At 34.0% G+C, this 23,003-nt stretch overlaps 1 protein-coding gene across 8 annotated transcripts in view; it reads left to right on the forward strand.

Moving 5' to 3' along the window:
* The window catches only part of Nrx-1 (neurexin 1), a 529,026-nt gene that overhangs the window by 345,323 nt on the left and 160,700 nt on the right, over nucleotides 1-23,003 (forward strand). For 6 of the 8 annotated variants that reach the window (XR_012999218.1, XM_076370172.1, XM_076370173.1 and 3 more), the window contains one exon: nucleotides 17,474-17,545. The exons of the other annotated variants lie outside the window; for them this stretch is intronic. Coding sequence is in view for 5 of the 6 variants with exons in the window: in XM_076370172.1 (XP_076226287.1) it covers nucleotides 17,474-17,545 (72 nt within the window). In the remaining variant the exon portion in view is untranslated. The remainder of the gene's footprint in view (nucleotides 1-17,473; nucleotides 17,546-23,003) is intronic. 8 annotated transcript variants of the gene reach the window in all.

The raw sequence follows: 23,003 nt of genomic DNA on the forward strand, positions 1-23,003 counted from the left end.
GTTGGTAAACATGTTCCCTTGCAAGTAGTGGTCGAGATGTTTGAAAAAATGGTAACTAGTTGATGACTGGTCCGAGGAATATGCTGAATGAGACAGAGTTTCATAACCCAATTCGTTCAGCTTTTGTAGCGTTGATTATGCAACGTGTGCTCGAGCATTGTCGTGTAGAAAAATTTAGTCCTGTCGATTGACCAATGTTGGATTTAACACTGAAACTAGCAAACTGGTTAAAGTGATCCATTCCCGATTTCTTCATTTTACAATTATTAAAAAAATAACAGGTATTGCTCTGAGAAATTATTAAAAACATTGATTTAACAATACGCGATTGAATTGTAAACCAATAAAAGTTTCAACACATGCACTCTTGGGGTTCCTATAGAGAAATTTCAAAAAGTGAATTTAACTGTTCTGTAGTTTTAGTGCTAATCGAAATCTGTTGAACCAAGCGTTGCACCGAGTGTTCATTCATGATATCTTGCCCAAATACATTTCCGCAGCTTTATGACCCAGTTTATATTTATACAAGAATATTATACGAATTTGCTTCCTATCCACTTTTAAGTCAATAACGTGAAGTGAGCACAAATTAACAGTAAAAACAAGAGCATACCTATCACCATGTAACGCGATATCTGCACTGTAAAATTATAGTACAAGGTAAATAGAATGTAATGAATTGTTATCCCACAACCAAGCGTCACAGTTCGAAAACTCGAAAACTGACATTAATTTCTTACCAATCTAATGTAAGTTTTAGAAGTACGTATTTATTTCGCATAATAATGACATTTCAGAGAATGAAAGTACATTTTAATCGATGTTACTAGATTTAGATCGCGTATAAAAATCACCCTGTAAATAGTGTTATAATTTATCGCGTAAATCGAGTCATCGTCCGACAAAATAAAGATGTACACGTATCACCAAATTTCAGCTTATTTTGTAGATTCCACTAAATACCTGTTCATTACTATGAGAATCACGACTATCTATTTTTATTTAACACGTTAACTGTCATGATGTTTAGGATCTCTGATCTCTCAGTAATTTTATAAATCTCTTTGTCGTGGAAGCCAGTGGACCGTTACGAATCCGTTTCGCTGTGGTTCAAAGGCAGATTCGGTGTAGCGAGTATTTTAAATTTGATTTTCGAGTTTATATTAAGTAAATAACACGCCATTAAACATTAAAAAATAAAAGCAATACTTAATTGGTGGTTTTCTGAATAGCAATACTAAAATAATACTGAATTAGCTGAAATAAGCAAACCAATTTTTTCGGTTCCACAAGCTCTTTTAAAATTTCTTTCTTGTAGAAAATGAGTGTAAATTTAAAGAATTTCTATTTTGTATTTCGCTCTCTGATATTCAATAGTTATATCATTAAGCTTGTAGAGTACGTTCAAGAAGGTAGCGAAAGAAGGCCTCTTCTGGTTTAGAAAATTTTCTATTCCAGTTGTAATCCTAATTTCATTTTACCTAAAATTATAAAATATTGACAAGTTATTCTGTATGATTCGTATCTGGTTATTATTCAGTTTGTAAATTCGTGCATTAACAATAAAAAGGAATTTCTTTTGATTTGATTTTCTAAGACTTCTTATTCTAAACGTGTTAGTATTTTGCATTATTTTACACTGACAAATAAATTAATTTATTCGGGATCTGCTAACCCGTTACCGTACGTTTTTCTTTGGGGTTATGCTCGTTAGATTTATTTCACTGCCAATAATTCGCATCGAATTGCAAACCAATTTTCTGTTTATTACAAATATACATTTCCGTTAATAGTAAAATAATAGTAAAACACGATAGAGAAACAAATTATGGACCATTAAAAATGGATCCTTTCTCTTCGAAGTCACTTTATTGTTAATCAATTATAAGAAAAAAAGAATTCTGTGTTCATTGTATTATTATTGTTATTAACACTTTTAAACGGCTCGTCGAAGAACATTAAATCCTATCATTAAAGCAGAATAACAAGAAAATATCTTCAACGATCGTTCCTGAGAAGCGTCGACAACAGTTTAATTGAAAAACACAATCATTACTGGCGGCATAATTACCAAGACGGAAAAACGACAGATACAAATAAGTTTAAGGGCGAATTATATTCTACAATTTCATTTTGCGCAATTAACTTTGTGTCTTAAGCGGAGGGCGCGCGGGTTAATTAAGGAAACAGTGCGAAGGAATAAAGAAGTCGGTTGCGTTAATTAAGAGCACGAATACGTTTAAGTTTTACGACGGTTCCTGATTGCTGTTTCCGTAAAATGATAAGGACGCTGTTCCAACGCAATACGACCAAACGGTGCTCCTTTAAAAACTCATACCCTTCAACGTCCCAATTGAACGAAAGACACCGACCTGAAATATCTGTCGTTAACCCATCACTACCAGCACTTTCAATAACAGTCGTCACGGTTACAATATTTTATTAAATGAAACATATCGTCTTTACAAAATGCAAATAATAATCAAGAAAAAAAATCTCCGCGGCTTTCTGCATATTATACCATGCGTCATAATATTAAATGAAAACACACGTAAATGTAATTCACTTTTCCTTGCACGAAATATGAAACATTAATCGACGCAAATATCTGACGTTTGTAGCGAATGTGTTAATTCTGCTTTAACTTCTTCTTCTTCTTATCTTTTTCTCAACACTGATCTGATAAAGTATCTAATCAATTAAGGTAAGGAGCGACAGTACTTACGAGTTGGCTTAATGGATATTTTCTCCGCCATTTAAAGGGATTCTTAAGTGAAAACATTTAACAGACTGGTGATTTTTATAAGTATTTTTGTTAGAATTCATTACTACATAACGTAAACATTTGACTGATTCTTATCGATACTCTCTTTAATATAACAAATACAATCCCTAAATTAGTCCCCAAAATTTATATGTTCTTACAAATTGATCTATTACAGCGTTGGAAATAAAAAAAGTAACAACATGAAATACGATAAAATCTCGGTCTATTTGTTGTTTAACTGGTCAATAAATTTCAATGTACATTTACTGCGTTTGGGGAGACATGAATGAGTATTCCCTGAAAATCCGCAGGAATTGAAGCGGAATGGGCGTGTCAACAGTCAGACACATTCACTACAAACTGCGTGAGGATATAGCTACCATTAAATTTGTAGAAAAATTGTAATTCTTGTGTTGAATTATAAATCATCATGCTACTTTATAATCTTCATTTCCTCATTTTGTCAGAAGTAATTTTATTATTTATCATAAAATAACGAATGTAACAGAAAGAGGTTTCTAGTTAAATAAAAATTTGTATTTGAAATTCATTATAGCAGAATAATTTTGGCACGGGTGAAAATAAATTTAAATTGCTTATTTTAACAAAAAATTTATCCAGATAAACTTACTACTGTCCATTGTTAATACTAATATACAGTCCGTAAAATACTAATAAAGCACCGAATAAAGTTTAACGAGATGTTTATTTTTTTCGAACGTGACAGAGTCGCACTAAATTGGCCCATAAAAATCTATATCTGTATAATAAAAGATATCTGACTTTAATTTCGATGAATTAACCCAAAAAAAACCTATATATGTGTTAAGAAAAACCATCCGATTTTAATTCTGATAAATGAGCCCATAAAAATGTATATCTGTATGAAGAAAAACATCCGCAGTCTACTAATAGTGTGCCAGAGAACGATCTCTCAGTCCCGTACGACATAAAGAACTCGAGTTTTATGTCGTGAGAAGGCAGTAAAAGCCAAAGAAAAATTGTATGCCTTGGGAACGGATCGCAGCGGCAGCGCTTTTTTTCACTATTGTTTCTCGACACCCCTCACGTATGCAGCCAGCTGCGTTGTGTCCCGTGTCTGCAGATTCATTCTGAAGATACTGTTCATACTTCGTCGGCGGTATTTTATTTACCGGGACTGTATATTTTCCGGCTGGCTGAGATTTCTTCTTGACCGCGCGGAAACATCACGGAAGGGGACGGAAGCGAGCTACATGCCAAAATGTGTGTATATGTATATGTATAGGGTGAGACACCTAACACTAGGCTCTGAAACTTATCCGTTTATTTATAACACGTTGAGTGTCGCGTGTATTTTTGGTACATACCAATTTTTGTAAGCAAACACCTTTTGTGAGACATATGGTACACCTTACAAAGCAATGGAAACGTAAAGAAATGATATTAAAACATATAGAAATTACTAAAAATTTACAAATAATTTAATATTTTATTCAGACAATCAATACGGTTTATAAGCAAAATATAATCGAAATTTCTGATGAATGAACTGAGATGAATAAACCGAGATATTAACCAATAAAAATGTTTACTTCAACCCTTAAGTACTGTAGACGTTGAAAATTATATAGTCGTTAGACAAAGTCTCGCAAACTAATGTTTACCCTCGCTAAGAATTAAACCAATGAACTTCGACCTCGAATACGAATAAACCTCGAAAGCCGAATGCAAGGCTATTTAAATCGAACTATAATTCTTAATATATTTATTTACAGGATTATGTATCCGTACTGTTGTTGATATTTTATTAATGTTTTATTAATATTTTTTTTGTTCGATGAATAATGAATATAATCGTTTCGCTAAAAGAGTATGAATTAATCAAAATGTTAACCCTCCGTCGGCAATATGGGTCATGAAAGGTCTATCAAAATTACATTATTGCGTAATAATGTAAAACATTGGCTAAAGCGTTATTTGCATATTAAATTAAAGATTATAATTAGTACCTTATAATTTTCTCAGATTTTTACAAAAGATACAGCAATGAAGTATTAAACTTGACCATAAGATGTCCGTATTGCAGATATGTAGGTTATAACTCGTAAATAATTTTCCAAGTTACATGAGTGCAACATTTAACAAAAAATCAAAGTTAATCATTACTCGATCAATGCTACAAATTTCAATCTCTTGAATACCTCAAACAATTTCATAAAAATATGTTACAACATTTTGAAGCAATTCCACCGTAAACACTGCTAAAATTATTCTGCTCGTCACATCGATGTCAAGAATAAAAAAGAAAGTTCTCCATCTTGGATATAACTTCGAAGTCTTTCTATTCCGGCGGCAATCGTCGTTCCTCGAAAAAGTAGGAATTCATGTTCCCCTTAATGGGAAGTGGGACATCGATCATATCGTCCACCGATACGTTATTTCGAGCCGTTCTTCCGCATCAGCGGCCAACTTTCCTGCAGCTTGCGTGAAGGTATGTAGGACTGCTAGGTTGTATTAGGTTGACTAATAAAAATTCTTGTCCTTTTATTTCTCTTACTTTACTTAAAAAAGTCCTAAAAATGTAGTATTTAAACGTACCAATACAAATCTTCCTTCTTTTTTTGTTTTAAGAAACTGGCAAATGTTTAAATAAAAGAGTGATAAGGTACTTTTACACAGATGAGTTGGATTTGTAAGTTATGTATAGAAGAATATCAAGAACGTATTAGTTAAATATACCAGTAAAAATCTTCCTGGTTTTTTAGTTTGAGAAACTGGGAATCTTCCATTTGTAATTTTAAAAATTTGATAAATCGTTCAGTTAAAGAGTAAAATGATACTTTCATATAGGTAATGTGCATTTGTAAGTTACGTGTAAAAAGCTATCAAAGACGCACTATTTAAATATGTCAATAACAGCTTTCTTGCCTTTTTAGTTTGAGACACTAGGAATCTTCCTTTTTCTCATTTTGGAAAACTGGCAACCTTACGTGAGGTGCTCCATCGAACGCCCTCCGAAATCTGTGGGCCACCATTTTGCGGATCGGCAATAACAAGTCCGTAACTCAGCTGCGCCTGTATTTCACATTCATTATCAGGCTCCAGCTGTTACGTAACGAACGAGTCTGTGGCCTGAACCCGTGACGTATGTACGTGCAACGAAATATTGTATAAAGAATGGCGGCTACGCTGTTCGATCTTGTTTCATATTTTTACGGGCCATTCGCGATACTTCCCCACTATCTACTGTTCCACCATACCGAACTTATTACTTCAAAATTTTATATCAAACTTTGTGTTCCAGAAAGAATGATTTAATATCGTTTTTATTGAAAACAAAGAAAATCACGATATTAATGGAAAACACGATATACAAGAGTACACTATTTTTAACTTTTAAGATTATATTAATACACTAGTAACGTTACTGTTAACCTTCGTTTCACTTATCTAGATTATAATTAATATAAAAATAACGAAACTTATTTCTATCGTAGTCATCTGCACATATATATAAATATTGAATATCGTGGACATGATAATTGCATTTTTAAGTTAGACGTCTGATAATCCAAAAATACTTTTACGTATATAACTCAGAAATTAGGTCGCTATTATTAGTAATCACTTAAATAATTAATAATAAAATAAATAAATTAGTAATAACGTAAGTAGTAATATTAACTTTTATGTAGGACTGACCACATAAATTAGAGCACCTGGTTGTCTTCTTTAACGAGTTTAAATGATTTCATATGGCAATCAAGATAAAAAAATTTATTCAGTTATCTCCAGATTATTCATGTTTCTACACGTGTATGTGCAGTATATATCGTTTTTACTCTACATTGCAACTGATATGATTGTACTTTTAAAACTGTGGAATTAAAACTGTAGAATTTTTAAATGAACGTTAAATACTCATAGATATAATAATCACGCCATGTGTTCCTCTCTTCAATCAATTTTCACATTGATGACATTGAAATTGCTCGCCGTCATTCTAACGCTAAGTTTCCATCTAAAATTATCCTCAACATGTGTATATAAGATTTTCGTCGGCACGTCGATAAAATTCAGCACAATTAGAATACCTAAGGAAGGCAAAATCACCGCATGCAATATGCATATTTCTGTTCACATTTCTGCGCACGCATTTCGCATAACCACGTCACAATCAGTCACGAAATCAGGGACGCTTCGAGTTGTCCCGCGCAGCTTACGTGACGTCTCGAGAACCTTCGTGAAAATGTCGCATTGAAATAATTCTAAATCCAACTGAAACGCGTTTTGAATTCGGCCGCGATCATCCAAGCGATGTGTCGCACGGCGATGCATCATTCGGAATTATTTAATAATTCGACATCATATCGCGCGAACTAAAAGCGATCCTACATTCATTTCCACTTTACGACATTGAATTCAATGACCGGAAAAGCGGTAAAGTAGCAATCGTTCATAGCATCTGGCCTTTTCAATCTCGATCTGTAATTTCATCGAAATAACGATGGTGTTAGTAATTAATGTAGTAACTAAAATAAATTTATATAATTAATAACTAAATTAAACTTATATAATTACTAACTAAAATAAATCAATATAGTTAGTTATTTAAATAAATTGATTAAAGGTATAGAGTACCAAGACGATTTTATTAAGAAGTTTTTATTGGATATACTAGTGAATAATCGGCTATCTTTAAATGACAAATTTTTTAAAATATAGGTGAAATATTTAAAATGTATTATACCTACATGATTTCTGTAAGAATATGATAAATGAGATAGTTTACAGTTTTCGTCTGAAATCGATTTGTGAAGTATTCTAAAAGGGGTATAAATAATTCTTGATCCTTTCATGAACAGATACCTAGTAGTGGCGCCGAAACCGAAATTCCTTAATGAGACAACTTTCGCAATAAGGCCTCGCCATTATTGCGAGGCAGCAACGACACTTTCATTAACACGAGATTCTGATTCGACAACCTTATAACGAGGCGTGGTGCGAAACTTTTGATGAATTCGAAAGGTTAAGCAACGTTATGTTACGAGACGTCCATCAATTTACCGTTCGCTATTTGTTGTTCCGACAGCTTTTTGCTTTCCCCATTTTCTATGTTAGGAACATTGTAACGTGTACGTTAAACTTTAACGTTATTAAAATTCAACAAATATAACTCGACGAATTTATAAACTCAATAAATCAAGCTGATGGAGCAAACAAATTGACGTCGTATTGGCTTTTACCGCCATATTAATTGGCACAGGATTAATTCATTCGAAATTGAATAAAAATTAATTTCTTTTTGAAGATTTATTTTCATTACAAATAATATATAGTATTTTTATACACTTTATTGATAAATATTTTCATTGATATTTATCAATTTCATTTCATTTGATAAATATTTTTCACATTCATAAGCCGTTTATAAATAATTAACGAAAAAATAAATGAACGAAGTGCACAGGTATTAAGTAATTACAACCCACTGCTTTTTAACAAATTCACTGTTCATTTGCGAACAAAATTTAGTGTTAAATTTAATTTACATGACACATAATTCTGATTGAACTTACATGAATGTATAATATAGCTAATTTAAATTGCATAAAATCTGCAGTCTAATAATATGGATGATATTTTTACGTAGTAAACGGTTTACAAACAATTATAAAAATATTATGTTCTACAGAACAGTAAATAACACAAAGAAAAAACGTTTTAGAATTCGTTTTTAATCTCTCAATCGAATAAACGAAGCTCAGTAATCCGACAGACAAGAATTGATAGCCTTGCCGGTAATGAAATTACACAGGTGCGGGAGGAAAGTTTTGTGGATGTTCAAGCTGGATGCGTGCACTTTCATATTTATGACGTGGTCCTTAATACCGCTAGAAGATGCACGAACACGGTGCTTCTAAGAAAGTTGGTAGCATCTGCCTCGTTGTTGTACTTTTGCAGGTTCTCTGCTTCATCGAAGTTTGATATTTTTGCTGAAAATCTTGCGAGATTTGGATCGCTCCACGCAAGCTTGCGGCTTCTTGCTTGTAAAGTAGAAAGCAAGATTCCTCTGGCGTCACTGTTGACGAAATTTTGCATTCCCTTACAGAAAATTTTTTCTTTCGTACATTGAAGAAGAATGAAGTAGATTATAGGTATCCTCATACTCTATTTATTTGTTTTTTATTGCAAAACATACAATTAAGAGTCTATATTATTTGGTTATTATAATAATCAATCAAAGAACGTTTATAAATACATTCACCTGATCATGTTTGAACCTATCAATTGATACATCGGACTATGATACGATAATCAATTCAGATTAAAACAATTTTTTTCCAAAATCTACCATTTAAAATTGCAAGTGTATGAAATATATTATATTAACATTTTTTAACATTTATTTTATTTTTTCGATTTCATTTCTAAACCGATAAGTAAAATCATTAATCGTTCTAATACATTTAGAAAACTATGCACTTAAATAATTCTATTATTAATACATCATTAAGAAATACAGTACCAAAGGTGAGCCAAACTTCTTATTTAAAATCTTATTTGATCGATGAATCTTTATTTTGTAGCAAAAGATGTGCAGACAGATGTCACGATTCATGTAAACAATTGCCAGTGAAAACTCCCCTGATTAGCCGACGAAGTCCAATTTTTGTTGTCAAACGTGTACCAGAACTGTTAGGATTCACAGCGTGCCGTGGTAAACAAACGTTTTTCCCAATATTTAATTTCAATTCGGCTCGTGTGTTACCGAAAATATTTATTTCATTTCCATGTGACACGGTAACGTTGAAAGTGCAGCTGCGCCGCAGTTTGCGCTGAAAATAATTCGCGTTTCCTTTCGAAAATACTACTAACTCAGCTGTACCGAATCTCAAGTTCAGCATTCAAGAATAAAAATCACTAATCTTAACTTCTTTACTTTAAAACGATTGAAACCAAGATATCTATATTCAAAACTATTTCAAAAATAATTTATATAGTATCACAAATGTCACGCAAAGATTTAAAAAGGAATTCTCTCTTAAAATGTATTCTTATTATTTTTATAACACTATATTATTATATAATTACACATACAATTTATTCGCTATATATTCAGTGGTTCCAATACATTATCTACTATTTTTACTTTTTAGTTTATAGATATTCAGGATGGACCACGAAGCGTGATCAGCTTAGATTATTCTACTGCTATCGGTTCGATCAGGAAATCTTTAAGCTAAAATAACATTGTTCAAATAGCGTTTTAAGATGATTTTACCAACTTTTCTCTGAACCCTCTTTTTTCAGAGTTATCAAGTTCACCTTCAGTTTGTTACAGGTAAATCTACAATTTTTTACACTCATCTTTTGCGGATACTGAGACAAATTCGACAAGCATCATAAGAAATATTTTTTTCTGAATCTAAAAAGACTGAAGAAAACTCCTACTTGGAAGAACTTTACAAGATTCTTAAAAATGTTTAAAGAGGAATAGCAAGCTACACTGTTGTACACTTTTTAGAGATGTTCACAGATTAGTATTAGTCATTATTGACTTAATCCCTCGCGTACTGTTTACAAACATTTGCTCTTTACTTCGGAACACATTTAACTCTTTGATTACTTTCCCAATTACACTCAACAGAGATGTTTTATTGTTCATAATTCAATAGAAAAAGAGAAAAATTCTACACTATTCTATGTCAACGTTTACTCAGAAGCATTACAATTAATAATAACAAAATAATATTGAATTCGGATTTGGAAGAATTAAGTGACATTTATTTTGTTACATTCTATTCGAAATTTATTCTATTAACAACAAATTTGGTAGAATCATCTTACAGTTTTTCCCAAACCATATTATGTTACCTAACAAAATTTCTGATCGATCCGCTAGCAACAGAATAATCTAACAATAAGCTGATCACGCTTTGTGGTCCACCCTATATAAATAACTTTTTTCTACGGTCACATTCACGGACTTGATCGAACACTTCCTCCCAAGGGTAGTAGTATCTACTCTAACATCGCTAATGTAATTTTTAATGGCCGAAGCTGGACCCCGCTATCTCGTCCGTGGAATAGAACAGCAACGTCGTTTCGACGACTTACCTAGTTAAACTTATCTTACAGAAGTATCGTATAAAATCTTTTGAGAGGCCAAGTGAAAGTTATCCTACGAGGAATCTCGGAGGATTTATTCACCGGGGACGTGCCCGACAATGTACCTCGCTAAATTGGTCGCTAGAATTCACTCAGAAGAGACTTTACTATCTTGATGACGCTAATTCATTCGCAATGGGGCCTTATTGCTCGAAGAGAACTGGAGAATCAACAGCAATTTCTTATACGGTCCTATCTATCTTCCGCCGGCCATTGCGAATGATGCTGCGACGAAATAGAATGTCGATGTACGGGGAAACCCGAGAGCGTTGAATTTCTATCCAATGCTGAATTGGAACGGATGTATCGAATCGGTGAAAAAGTCTCGTCGCGTTTTTCAAGAAAGTTCGACGATGAGTTTCACGTTATTTAAGTAAACTTCATTGAACGGCGCGTTGTCCATTTCGTTCTACAACTTCCCATCACATTTGTTCAACAACTTCCTCTCACACTTCAATGCCATGGACATTGGGAGGTAGACTGAAGACAAATTTCAATTCATTCGTTGAAATTTGATCAACTAATTTTACTAACTATTATTTAACACTGAAACTACCATACGGGTCAAAATAACCCACACCTGATTTCTTTTGTATAGAGATGTATTTCAATTATCTTTATTGCAAAATCCAATTATTCGTGAAATAGAATTTCATGCAGAAACCAGAGCTCATTCCTAAAGCAACGTAGTGTTTTAATTAGGTACTACGTCAGATCGCAATTCGAAAGAATAGACAATAAATTGCTGGGGTAAAATAATTAACAACACCGCAAACGTTTTCCGCTAAGTGCATGAAAACAAATTGCTCCGTTCAGTCTGTGGTAGGCAATTAATGAAACTATTCTGAACACGATAAAAACGATCGTGAATCCCATACATTACCACGATTCATATTGTCTGAACGCAAGCTCATACAGTATGATCTATAAAACGATTGCTCCGCGCGCTAGTTTTCTATTTTTACGCATACATTCTCCTTTTTCCGGCGCGCGTACAATTTTATTGTGCATATTTCTTTTATTTACTCAGTATTGACCACATAACTTATCGTTTTGTTCGTTCCCTATTTTTCTTTCACTTAACTTTCTATGGATTTGTATTACACTTACAATTCGCGTTGCTTCTTCTGTATTTTATACTTTCAAAGAAATTTATAAATTCAATACAATAGAATGTTTTCTAGCAACTACTGCTGGGAACAGATAACTTTTTCTCTAATTAAATATAAACTATTTTATACACTACTCATTTTAATCTCGTATAAACTACTGTAAGCAATTATTGCACAAATTCTAAATAATGTACAAAATTACTATTCAGAACATTTCACACGATTCAAATTTTCCAAGCAACAATAAAAGAGGAATAAAATATCAGTTTCCAGTAAACGAGGTTAATAAAACAACTACCGACATTTCGTTTCAAAAACACATAAAATCCTATACAAAAATAAACGATTGTACAAAATAATTTTGATTTGTATATCTACCAGCAAGCTTCATGCGCATTCTATTCATCCCAAAATACAGACTCTGCGTACCGAACAAGACGCATCATTTCATTCGATCGGAACCCATAATTCCGCCCCGTGCCTCTAAATTAACTATCATTCTTCTCTGTCCGCGAACTACTCCATTATCCCCGGAATGCGTACCCGGCAGTCCTATCACTATTATTTTCTGATCCGCTATTAAATTCCAATGTACAGCCTGTCTCAAAAAAACACACCAACGTTGTCAACGAAATTTGATGCCTAACAGGAGAGTGACGATAACAACTAGACTTGAATCTTTATGCAAATTGAAACTTCGCAGCATATAATTATAAAAATAGAATTACGATAGAAAATGGTCCAATCTATAAAACACCAGACTCTAGAATTAAAAATTACTGTACGTGCGTTGACCTTTAAGCTTTAGACCGCAAAACCTGCTAAACGAAACCCAGGTTAATATTACATATTACTTACGCATAAACGTATATATAATTCGAAAAATCGAGGTCCACTAGAAATTAAGCTCAAACATAGTAATATAATTTCATAGTAAAACGCATAATAAAATATAAAATATATAGTAATAATATATTAACCTATTATCTGTGGAATTTAGTTTGAAAACTCTCTCGTTTCGCACGCAATAAAATCAAACAATGAATCGTGTACTCGTCAAACACAGAACGAATGCATCTAGGTTGCATTCCTATAAAAAACCAAAGCAAAACAAAGAAGAATTACATATTTATCTGAAAACATAAGGAATTCATCGTTGAAAGAATTAGTATTCTTTCAAACTTTAAGATGACGTGTATACTCGTCAAACGCAGTTAACCCTTCAACCTATGATTTCTTTCATAACCGCGCCAGCAATTATTTTCACATCAAACATTTACTAGAAATAAGGGAGAATTCCACATTCACCTGTATCTACGGTTAGACCAAACTGTAACAATTAATAAGAGAAATATAATGCTTCATTCGAATTCAAGAGAATCGAGATTCAATTACTTTCGTCAATTTCAGTTTAAGATCTTCTCCACGAGTCTGACAAGATATTGCATAGCAAGGGTTTATTGCATAGCAAGATATTGCATAGCAAGGGGTTAACCGATTAAACATAAAGGTGAAACCGATATAAACATAAAAGAACAAAATGTCAAAGACAAAAACCTTCAGTGAAATAATTTCTCATTCCTCCCTACATATAACAAACAACACATATAAATAAAACTCGTCAAACTATTACAAAACTCATCAAACCTTCATCCCGAGTCTCACTAGTCATTATACAACAAAGCGTGAAGACACATGTCCCGTGTCACGTGTATTCCGGAACACGTCAAAAACTGTGACCTCTAGTCAGCGAGCTCTCGTGGGACTGTACACGAGTGACAGAAGCTTGCACTCGCTCACTGGCGTGCATTACGGAGCAATCTCGTCGAAGCATTAATTCACTTTAATGCCGGCTGCCGGGTTTATGATTCGATTCCATTGTTGGTACCGGAGTCCCGCGAACGGGGACTACCCGGTAGAAATTCGCGAATTATCGATCACGCCGATTCGTTACGGAGCGCCGTGTATTATTTTACGCGGCCGGTAATTCGATTTCGGGGTATAATGCGCCCCACCCGCCGCCGACCGTTCGCTTATATACTAGTCGCTACCCTCCTCCAGCCACCCACCGACCCCCTCGCGCACACTTTAATACGATCCCGCCTTTTGATTTATCGCGGGCCGCTCGTCGATGATTGACGAACATTCATCTTCCTTCGCGTTATTCACGACCCCTGATCCCTTTGATTTATGCTCCCCGCGTTCTTGTCCTGGTTCGGAAACAATTTCGAATTACGCCGCCCGTTTCGACTCTCTTTTTTTTCGTGTACAATGCGATTGGAACACGCAACGCGATGGACTATTATATCGACGATTCCATGTTTCGGGTAATTGAATGTTTAACTCTTTGTGACGTGTAACTGTCTCTTCGAAAATATGCAACCCCGTGACTTATAATACCGTATGAGACTCGTGGTGATGATTTCAAACGAAATTTGAGAAATACAAATGGTACTCAGTTCTTTTGAGTCCAATTTAAATATTATTTATCTGTTACCAATTCTTATGGTAAGTTACATCTTCTAGTAAGTTACTAACCATGAGATAGGCCTAACGAGTGCGGTTATGAAAAAAATCATAGAGCAAGGGATTAAAGAAGGGTTGAAATGATGTAATGGGACGTAATAAATGTGTTTGTACAGTTTGGACTTGTTTTTTGTATTTAGATGGTAATGGGAACTTCCTCGTATAATAAATAGAAAAATTAAGTGTTTGCATGCTGCGAACACTTCGTCGTAAAGGGTTAAGAGAGTGAATTAGGATTCTTTTTTAGGTGAATTCCGTTTTTGTTCTGTTAGGCCAATCAAGAAGTAATGCGAATTTTTAATGAAAAAAGTTAATACCTGTGTTTTTCTTTTTTTTTCGTCAATTTATTGGCCATTGTTGTGTACGAGCTTTCTCCATTTTTCCATTAATTCTTTAATCTCTCGGATGAGGGAGACATTAATTGCAGTTTGATGAATTGGTTGTTGAATAACTTTCGTGTTATACAAAGATTATTTCGTATCGTTTTGTATTAAATCTATTTAATTATCTGTTTTGTTTAAAAATAGAAATGATTTGTTACTTGTAATTATTTACAAAATATCAACTGTTTCCTTTTTGTTTTTTATAACTACTAACGTGCAATCACTAGACACTATTTTACCATATTAAAATGGAAATATGTTTAGTCGATATTTTTCTCGTTGAAAATTACCTTGACAATTGATATAAACAGCGAATTCAGTTTAGCATTACAATATGAATACGTACAATGCAATAAGTTTTGAAATAGTGAAGTTTGCATTAACATGACAATGCTGAAACACATCACGAAGTAAATGATACATAATTTGCGTTTAATTAGCTGCAGTTAATTTTTGCAATTATCGATGAATGAAATACCACTTGGTTTGTCGTACAATTTTGTTGCACTGACGTAAAAGTTTCAATACTTGTTTGCAACATTTTGAGATTTCTAACTTTAATTACTTCGAAATGTTGATTATAATTAACAACATACAAATATACGTAAAAAAATATTTGTTTAAATGTATATAAAACATTTTGAGCATTAAATTTACTTCTTCAAAATTAAATGTACTTATTTCAAATATTAGAGAAATCTTTATTATAACGTAATTATACATTATGCCTTTATATATTACTCTTTTTTATAAAAATCTGATGAAGACTTTAACAAGAATACTAAAAATTCGAAAAAGAATTCTAATTAATATTTATCATTCAGAAACTTCCAATAGGTTTTAAAGTCACGATGAACAATCGAGCGTTCGACGTGATAAGAAATTTAAAGCAGTCGTTAATTAGGAACCAGCATTTGTGGCAAATTTAATGGCTGCACTTCCAGTGGCGATTAACGCGATTGGTCCGATACCATAAACTCACGATAATTTATTCGTCGCTGCCGACATACATATGTCAGACATTGTGAGCCATGTAGAGCAGCATGAATGTCGGTCGGCAATCAAACCGGTATTCCTGCATGGTAATAATCGCTCGAATAAATTCGAGACATCATGGAATTCTCGAATTTCTGCCTTCTCAGTCCACCAACCAATTATAATTGCAAGAATAATAGTCTCGTTCGAGGTGTTCCAAAATTAGTTCCCGATGTTATAGTAACCGCGAATGTTTCAATGTTCTGTTGCACCAAAAGCGGAGGGGATGGGGTGAGAGATAGCTACAATTAGGAAACGGAGAGAATTGAACAACCTGCATCGATACAGAGGACGTACGATTATTGAGAGTTGAGATTTTCCTGATATTATTCTACCATGAAATATACAATGAAATGAAAAATTTGAAACATAGAATATACATTTACTAGGTATATTTTTTAATTATATTCATTTATAAGCGTTTTTTAAAAAAGAGATCGAAGGCTTCAAATAAATTGACGGTTCTTAGCGAAAAATAAAATATTAAATTCTTTTAGGGATGCTTGCAAATAATCAATTTTTAATAGGTCGTTTTTTTGTAAATATTCCATATTAACTCCATTGTTAATGGAATTGATGATAACCCAATTTTTAACAAGTTTATAAGAAAAACCAAAAAGTAATGGTTCAAAAACAGAAATATTATTTATATTAATTGATATCAGTTTTGCTAGTAATATTCATGTACTTCCTAAATATTTTCAAAATAGCATTTCTCTAAAACAAAGTTTATTACATCTGAAAGCCACGTATCGCGTTTTTCATTCATTTTTTAATCAACCATTAAATAATTTGAATTCAAGAATAGAAGGTGTATTTCTTTCCACCACCCTCCATAACATTCCAAAAATTAATTATTCCTAAGTCAATTACGTTTTATCAATAAAAATAGAAAAGCAATTATTCACGAGAATTCCAATTCCAGAATAATTCTAGTAAATTTTCCTCATTCCACGTTCCACACTCGTAAATTGAAAATTCCTTCGATAGTAATTATCGTAAGCAATGATTCAATTTCAACAGGATTTTCAGTAGCGCAGCCATCAAGGAGCCAGCACATGCCAGGATCACTAATTAACCTTCTTTTACAGGAACGCCTCATATAAACCACAACAGTAATCAAACAAATCCCCACCGCGAGCGTGTTATCCGTATTACGGTTCTAATATAAGTACCTTTTCTCATTAATTATTCTTTCGTTCGGCGTACAAATCCCTCCTTACCGAATCGAAATGGGAAGAAAAGCGAAAACGAAGTTCCTGATAAGAGAAACTTATCGTTAATCTTTTATCAATCAAAAAAAGAATAGAAAAGAAAAAGACAGAACAAAGGAAATAGTGTGCCAAAATCTGAATGATTCCAGCCGCAAAAACGAAACATTTTCTAAAATTCTCAATTCTCAATGTTGCTGTCTATTGCGCGGCCTCGTGCTCGTGATCGTGGTCGAAAATCGGGCCGACACACGCTATTGGACCCACACATCGGTCGTTACGAAGGCTGCTGCGACAATAACCGCGAGGCGACTTCACGGCGTCGTGGTTACCTTCACCAGCCCAGAGTCCCACTTGGTAAGCCTTCAGTATCCAAAAAAAGCTTTCAAACGAACAAAAAAAATAGAATGGAAAAAACCAAGTAAAAAAAGAGATAAACACATTGACTCTCTAAGCGATTGAATGAAGCGCAACAGAGAGCTCGTGCCCGTCAAGCGCCGCTCTCTTTCTCGCTGATTGGCCCAGCCACTTGAACACGCACTTGTATAATTATTCTATATATATACGTATATATGTATGTGTATGTATATAATATATATAGAATACATTTACATATATAATTGGCTAACTTTCACGCGAAACTTAGCTTTTTAGCGAGGAGCGATCACCAGAGCACCAACTTTTCTTCTCGAACCACTCACGTACCCTGCTCTACTCGCCACTCTACTCTCTCTCTCTCTCTCTCTCTCTCTCTCTCTCTCTCTCTCTCTCTCTCTCTCTCTCTCTCTCTCTCTCTCTCTCTCTCTCTCTCTCTCTCTCTCTCTCTCTCTCTCTCTCTCTCTCTCTCTCTCTCTCTCTCTCTCTCTCTCTCTCTCTCTCTCTCTCTCTCTCTCTCTCTCTCTCTCTCTCTCTCTCTCTCTCTCTCTCTCTCTCTCTCTCTCTCTCTCTCTCTCTCTCTCTCTCTCTCTCTCTCTCTCTCTTTTTTTTCTTCTTTTCCTCTTGATTTCTTTTTCTTTTTCTTTGTCAGAAGATACGCGCGACGCGGCCGGGAACGGGGGAAAATCGGCATCGACGATGAAAAGTTTCAAGATGAGTTCTCGAACTGCCATCCCAGTTTTTCGATTACGCGGTCCCCTCTTCGACAACCCCCCTCCTCCCCGATCCTCGTGTTCACCGATGGTTTGAATGATCAAACAGGACGAGCCGGGTGAGCATCAGCAATAGCGCAGTCCCCAGCTTAATGGAGTTTTGTCACGAGGAGCCTCTAATCGTGTAATTTTTTTTTTAAACGTTCTTCAATGGGTTAATTGTCTTCGATTACTAACGAAGTTGATACTGTTAATTTCATTTTTTATACCGTGCTATTTATGTGTTGTTTATAATTGTATCGGTTGTTTTGTATGATTTCTATTAGGGTTGATATTGATAGAAATTCAGGGAATTGGTTTTGAAAGTACTGTCGATGAGAGTTATTGTTTGGATTCTGCGGCTATATGAAATGCCTGTTACGAAAAGTATCGAAAAATTAATCTTTGAAATGAAAGTACTCGGTTGTAATATTTAATGAGTTTGTGCAGAAAGATAAATAGTTAGTAAGCCAAAGGATATTATATTTATAATAAAAAAAAACAAATGACAGAGTAAGTACAAAATAATTAATACATTGAATAGGTATGTAATAAATCAAAAAGAAATGTTCGAAATCGAGCTTCGATGAAAAAATTGAGTAAAATAATATATCACTGAAACAACCAGATCAATTTCATCTTTCTTATTTGTCGCGATAACTTTTCACAACAGTGGATTTGGTATAGCTGTAATTTAATTAAATAAAAGACAGTATGGATATGAGCCAAAACCAATTCACTATGAACGAGGTTCATATTTTTTAATATCTTTATTATTTTAATTAATACCTTTCCACGTCCATACTCTATCCACCTATGTAACATTCTTTTATTCCCCTATACAAAAAATGGTCATGCGTCGACTGAAATTATAATGCCGATTTTCCATCGTTTCACCGCAAGCTTTCTTGTGAATGGTTAGGAAGTCTGTCACGATTTGTACATAGTTCACGCGTGGGGATCTTGCTCACGATCTTAAAGCTAGCCTCTATAGGTACACCACTGGTCACTGCACATGCACGCAATAATCTTCGCTCCTCTCGGTATTGTCATCACTGTCACTCATCTCAACACGATCATCAATATCATTCACATCGCCGTCGTAATATTCATCGTAATCAGTGGACTTGTCGAATGTAATCATGTCCGACGAAGTATCACGGTAAAATAGAAACTCGTGCTCTTTTCGAATTTTCCTAAAAAGATCCGAAATCGATTTCAATTCATTTCCATTCGATGAAAAACTGATTGCAGTCGATCGCGAAGCAACGATCAGCGAGATTCGAAAGTGATCTCTGCGCGATCGCAATATCTGCCTTTGAAACGAATCAATTGCTCGCGAAGAAGGATCGTTTGATGTTTAACTAATTAACCGCACCGTTAACGACACGATTCGCCGGCGGATGGAGGGTGGACGCGGATCCCAATCGGCTAGAAACTCATTTCATCGAATCATCTTCTGTGCCTCGTGGAATGAGCGACTAATGAACGTCTGACAATTGCCTTTAGCTCGAGCACTGAACTGCATGAGGAAAGAGGAACGGAACGAATCGCACCGCCTGCATGTTGTCGCAACAAAATCTACGTCTAATTGTTCTTTCAGGACGAAAATGGCTGCGTTCCATGGAACGCGACACGAACCGCGGTCCGTCTACGTGACGGATGTCTTCATTACTGACGACCATTGATTTTGCTATGGGAAACAATGCTGATCCAGAGACGTTCGCGTGGAAAATCCTTAGGATTCTTTTAGAATTTGATTTCTGTGAGATTTAGTATTCTTCTTTAACTCGTTGACGAGAATCTTCTGTGTATTTCTTTTTAATGTAAACTATTAAGTAGTCAATTTATATGTTTTTAAAATTTCATTTCTCTAAGGAATTCTTGTTGGTGTAACCTTTTGCGTACGCTTTATGAGTTAAAGATATCAGTAAAATAGTAGAGCAGCAAAAGATAAGTAGTAGATTTTTGTACTTCGTACCTTGACTATTTTAATGCTGTCGATAATAATTAATAATAATAACTGTTCTTATTACAATATTAAATGCAATTACAAAGTGAAATAATAAAGGAAAAATTAAGTATATATCAGTATGAAGATACGTTATTATGAAAATTAAATATGGATCTTTATATATTAAAATTATTATTCACAAATAATCCAATCCAGCTACAACAGATTATAGGAAAAATAATAATCTACTTGTCTTTTTCTATACAAATACCTTTCTGATTACCTCAAAAATCACTTATAGATTATTTACAGTACCAAACACCTAAACTCCAGACCACCCCCAAAATCCCAAAAATTAAAAACAATTTCCCTCCCATCAAAAATATCCAAGTTCAAGTCCATCAAAATGAGACAACCGAGTAAACCAAAAGTACGAAGCGTCTCTGGATCATCATAGTTTCCCAGCAAATGGGAGGAGTGCATAAGGTTATCGTTGCATCGGCGACCAGCGCGAGAACATCAAAGAAATTTGGACTTCCAGGCCGACGTTCCGCTAAACAGGATCAGATTCAACTCTCTCTCTCTCTTTCTCTCGTCTCACTATATCGTTTCACCGTTACACACGTATTTACACACGGTTACCACCGTATACGTGTGTGTACATATACAGTACCAACTACTTACATATGAACACACGTACACACAAGAACCCAATCGTACCCCTCTATACATACACGGTTACTTCACACGGTTTAACAGAGACGTATCCGCCGTCCCTTTTGTTTCCCTCGCCCACGCGAATAAGCTCTCTCTAAATTCTCGTCCACGGAGCTCTCGAGTTGTACCACCGCCTCGCGTAACCGCGACACCAATATCGTAACTCTCGCGCAGCTGCGGCACGGTGGGGCTCTGGGTAAGAAAACACGAAATAACTTTGAATATATATTTCTCGATTACCCCGGCTACCGGTGTGCCAACTTCCGGGGCGCAACGAACCCGACAATGCCTTCCGGCCGGTGGCAGCTGGCACCGGGGAAAACGGTTCACGAACGTCTCCTTCGCCGGCGACAGTTGTCGAGGTTCGTTTGCACTCACGGCGACGCGTTCTAATTAGAATTTAGTTGGCTTAATGGGCGTTCATGGGATTGAGTGACGGGGAAGCAGCATACGATATAGGACCGATATTAACATATTGTTGATCGGTTATGAGTTAACTCGTGGTTGTACTTGCATTAGCTAGTTCAATATTTGAAAAGCAGGGCAATGTAGAATATTACGAAAGCGAATTATTCAAGCTTATATAAAAGATATGTCCAAAGTTTCATTTCAATTCATTATGTATAAATGAAGTATATTGAAGTTTATTTAGATTGTTTCACTTTCATCTTTAATTACGGAATAATCACCGGCTACATGGGATAGCTTTTACGTAAAATTCTTAGTTAACAATGTGTTAACCCTTTACCTTATAATATCGAATGGAAGTCGTGCTGAAATTTTGAAACTGAATTTAATACTGACTATTAAATGATCGGTTTTTAAATTTGATGAAAAATTCTGTTTTCTTTCGTTCATTTAACTTTATAGCAATTTCTGTATTTTCCGATTAATCAGTTTTATAATTTTTGCGTTTCCTTTTGTATCTGTTTCCACTAAGAGAAATTTGTCATTGAACTTGTTTACTTTTGTTTTGTAATCAGTTACTTAATTGATTACGATAGAAATAAGTATATAGAAAGTGCTGATACGGTTAGTGTTAATGAATTTAACGAATGTATTATTTTTTTCTTTCAATTCGACATTAAATATTCTTCTCTTGTGAATACTTAATACAGTAAATGTAGAATTCAGTTTTTTTTAGTCAATTATTAAGAATAATGGAGCTTCGAACACAATAGTTGCGAAGGAAGTTGTAAGACAAGGGGTTAATTGCGCCACCAGTAATGACACTACATTTTTATAGAAATTGGCTCAAAGAAAGGGTATGTATATGATTACTTGTTACAATTGTAATACTGTGACAGACATTGAAGTACTAAAACAGCGAACATTGTAATGTGCATTACGTCTGAAGGGGTTAATTGACAATATGGTAATTCTGCAGAATGGAATACTATTTACTGTTCTCTGGAAAAATACAAGAATGAGATATTAACAGCGTCGGTGAGTATCATAAATTATTTATGAACAGTTTATTTTATGAAAGGGGCGGGACACTGTATATTCATTATAACAGTTATTACGTTGTTGTGAAAATACTTGCCTATCAAAGTAATGTTTAGCACTGAAATCTATTTTCAATGGGTTATACATGTCCTTGGCATTTGTGTTTAAAAATGCAACAGTAATCAGGGAATGTTAATAATATTCTATTGAATATTTTATAAAGTGTACCACATTATTTATATTTATATTTATATTTATGTTTATGTTTATGTTTTTGTTTATGTTTATGTTTATGTTTATGTTTATGTTTATGTTTATATTTATATTTATATTTATATTTATATTTATATTTATATTTATATTTATATTTATATTTATATTTATATTTATATTTATATTTATATTTATATTTATATTTATATTTATATTTATATTTATATTTATATTTATATTTCCATTGCAATTAATTTTAACAGAATATCTTATGAAATATAAAGTATTATTAATTCTTTTGTAGAAAAAAAAGATTAGAGTTACAATTCTGCCAACGTAGCACCACGTAATTGAA

This window comes from Nomia melanderi, chromosome 8 (genome assembly GCF_051020985.1).
Source record: "Nomia melanderi isolate GNS246 chromosome 8, iyNomMela1, whole genome shotgun sequence".
NCBI lineage: Eukaryota > Metazoa > Arthropoda > Insecta > Hymenoptera > Halictidae > Nomia > Nomia melanderi.